This window comes from Vicugna pacos, chromosome 20, assembly GCF_048564905.1.
Source record: "Vicugna pacos chromosome 20, VicPac4, whole genome shotgun sequence".
NCBI lineage: Eukaryota > Metazoa > Chordata > Mammalia > Artiodactyla > Camelidae > Vicugna > Vicugna pacos.
In genome coordinates, this window is record NC_133006.1 from 25,222,295 (window position 1) to 25,225,642 (window position 3,348).

The 3,348-nt window shown below is 40.7% G+C and overlaps 1 protein-coding gene across 1 annotated transcript; it reads left to right on the forward strand.

Moving 5' to 3' along the window:
* Positions 1-441: 441 nt before the first annotated feature.
* Positions 442-1,380, forward strand: LOC102537019 (olfactory receptor 2B11-like). The gene has a single exon (XM_006215385.3). It carries the CDS (start codon positions 442-444, stop codon positions 1,378-1,380), a length of 939 nt encoding a protein of 312 aa, XP_006215447.1.
* Positions 1,381-3,348: the final 1,968 nt, after the last annotated feature.

Genomic DNA, 3,348 nt, shown 5'->3' on the forward strand with positions numbered 1-3,348 from the left:
ATGCCACATCTATTCTATCAGACACTGGCAGATAAGAACCAATAACTCCATTTTAACTGCCTCTTCAGCTGATAGTCATGCAAGTCAAAGTATGAAAAGCATTCTTTGGAGTTTCTGAAACACAGTCACTTCTCCTCACCATATGGTATTTAATCCTCACCATAGCCCAAGGACATAGTTACTGTCATCTTTATTATTACCAAGCAGGAAATTCAGTTTCAGAAAGGTTAGGTTACTTGTTTAAGGCAATTGCCTTTATTTTGTAGTGTCATGAAAAGAAACTAACTCACCTGGTGTCACATTCTTTAATTATTCCTGCCCCAAGTTACTGTAGCCAGTCTTTTATCCCTGGATGCTTAATTGTGCATAGTGTGTAATTGTTTTATCATTTCTCAAAACTCTTTCTAACTTCCCTGCTATAGGTTAAACAAGTGGAAGACAATGGAATTAATTAACAACACCTATCCCGAAGAGTTTATTCTACTAGGCTTTGCTGACCGTCCTTGGCTAGAGCTTCCTCTATTCATTATTCTTCTTATAACATACCCCATGGCCATGATGGGAAACATAGCCATCATTCTGGTGTCCAAGTTAGACCCCCGATTGCACAGTCCCATGTATTTCTTCCTCACCAACCTCTCCTTTTTGGACATGTGCTACACCACAAGCATCGTCCCTCAAATGCTATTTAACCTGGGAAGTTCTAAGAAGACAATCAGCTATATGCGGTGTGCAGTTCAGCTCTACTTCTTCCACATAATGGGGGGCACTGAATGTCTGCTTTTGGCTCTGATGTCTTTCGATCGCTACATGGCCATCTGCAAGCCTCTACACTACACCCTCGTCATGAATCAGCATGCCTGTATCCTATTAGCGTCCACTGTGTGGCTGAGTGGAATGACCTATGCTGTCTCAGAGGCCACTGTTACATTACAGTTACCACTGTGTGGTCACAACACACTGGATCACTTGCTATGTGAGATTCCTGTTCTGATAAAGGCTGCTTGTGGTGAAAAGGGTGCCAATGAGCTCGCACTCTCTGTGGTATGCATTTTTATGTTAGCTGTGCCACTATGCTTAATTCTTGCTTCCTATGCTTGTATTGGATATGCTGTATTTAAGATTAAATCTTCAGAGGGAAGAAAAAAAGCCTTTGGGACATGTTCCTCCCATCTCATTGTTGTTTTCTTATTTTATGGCCCAGCAATTAGCATGTACCTTCAGCCCCCCTCTTCCATCTCAAGGGACCAGCCCAAGTTCATGGCTCTCTTCTATGGAGTGGTGACCCCTACACTCAACCCGTTCATCTATACTCTAAGGAATAAGGATGTAAAGGGGGCACTGGGCAGGCTGGTGAGGAGCATTTTCACTTTCAAGTGATAGCTGGCAGACATCAGATAAATTATTTTACAGTTAGAGTAGGTATATGAGGGTTTACCTGACAACTCATTCCTGTCTCATATTCCCCAGATCATGTTAGATGTTCTTGCAAAGTATGTTGTTTCTCATATTCTTTGTGGTGTTAGGCAAGGGTGATACTTGGCTAAAACGCACCAGTAAGGTCACTCTGTGGAAATATATTAAAAATAGTTATATTCTGGTGGCTACATACTGAAAACATAGTTGTGTTAAGTGGTAAATATATATATATATAAATTATAATATAAACTCATTAGTTCAAGCTAATCATCATGGCAACCATTCATCAGTGGACTTCCTATGAGAGTATCACCTAAGAAACATTTCATCACTCTCTGCGAGATTGGCCACTTCTAGTGGACAGCTTGGTGCCACTGTGCATTCAGTGTGAGTCACTCTTGCACCTTGGACCAACCATGAGTCTCATGAGTTTATCAACCTCAATATATCTAGATGCTATTGCTTCCTTAAAAACACATTTTTATTGTACAACACAGGAAATATAGCCAATATCTTATAATAATTATAAATGGAGTATAACCTTGAAAACTGTGAATCACTATGTTGTACACCTGTAACATATAATATTGTACATCAACTACATCTCAACTTTAAAAATTCAAATAAAACCACATTGTTACTCTTGTTTAACAAATGTGCTGTGTTTTGTATCTTTAACTAAATAATGTGGCATTAAATATTAACATGAATAAAATGTATGGACAAAATGTGTGGTTAAGTTTCTTAATGTTCCTTTTAAATATCATAAGCATGAGACTTCTGAATCCATGAGAGACTATTAAGGCAGGACCTCCATGTCCAATGGGAGGTAGGATATCTGGAAGGAGGCATATTTTAAAAAACAGAAGAATCACAGAGGTATAGTTTAGTTGACTAGGCTCAGGACTTCAGCAGGAAGGCTGCCCATGAACCTCTGGGAGAACTTCACCCCCAAATCTCCACCAGGTCTCTGGGCACCCCCAATGCCCCAAATGCTAAACCCACACCTCCCCCAGTGGCTCAGCTGGCTCCTTCTATACTACTAAATATGGCAGTGAGAGCATATCTGATAAAGAAAGTGCCTCAGAAAAAAACAGCCAAGGATCTATGGACAAGGGAGAAACCTCAAATTGAGCTATAGTGCCCCCTTCTGTTAAACAAAAGAGAGGTTTCTAGCAGCCAGTCTGGCGAATTGGAAGAACCAGAGAAAGAACAGAAACTTAAGAATTCAGCCCCAAGACGGAGAAGGGTGGTGCAGGTGTGTCCATACAAAGGCTAAGAAAACCCCAGACAGAACTCACAAACAGTACACCTCATCAAAAGCCAACTAGTAAAGATCTGAGAAACTGTCTGTTACTTCAAAAGCAAAAGTAGCAATGTAAAAATGCAAGAAACATGAAGAATGAAGAAAACATGTCATCACCAAAAAACAGTAATAATCCTCCAATAACCTAGCTCAAAGGCAAGGAATTTAGCAATCTCGCTGATAAAGAATTCAAAACTATCTTGACACAACTCAGTGAGCTACAAGAAAACAAAAAGACAGTTCAACAAAATCAGAAAGAAAAAAAATACATGAACAAAATTTCCCAAGCCTCAGAGAAGAAATATGTTAACCCCTTTGAAATGGAACAACTCAAGTATGCCCTTCAGCTGGGAGAAACCCTGAAAGCTCTCACAGAATATGATGGCCCACTGACCTGGCCCTACACCCCTTCCAACCAGGAGACTGGGTGTGTCTAAAAACTTCAAAAACTGACAGCCCACAAGATTAGCTCACTCCTTAGTGGAATGGACTCTACATGGTGATCCTACCACCCATTCTGCTCTGAAATGCGTGGATACATTACACTTGAGTGAAGACGACCCAAACTCTGGAGAGAGACAACCTGGGGGCAATGGACCCTTTGACCACTCAAGCAACCCTCT

Coding starts and splice junctions, on each gene's coding strand:
- LOC102537019 (XM_006215385.3), top strand. CDS start 442: ATGGAATTAATTAACAACACCTATCCCGAAGAGTTTATTCTACTAGGC.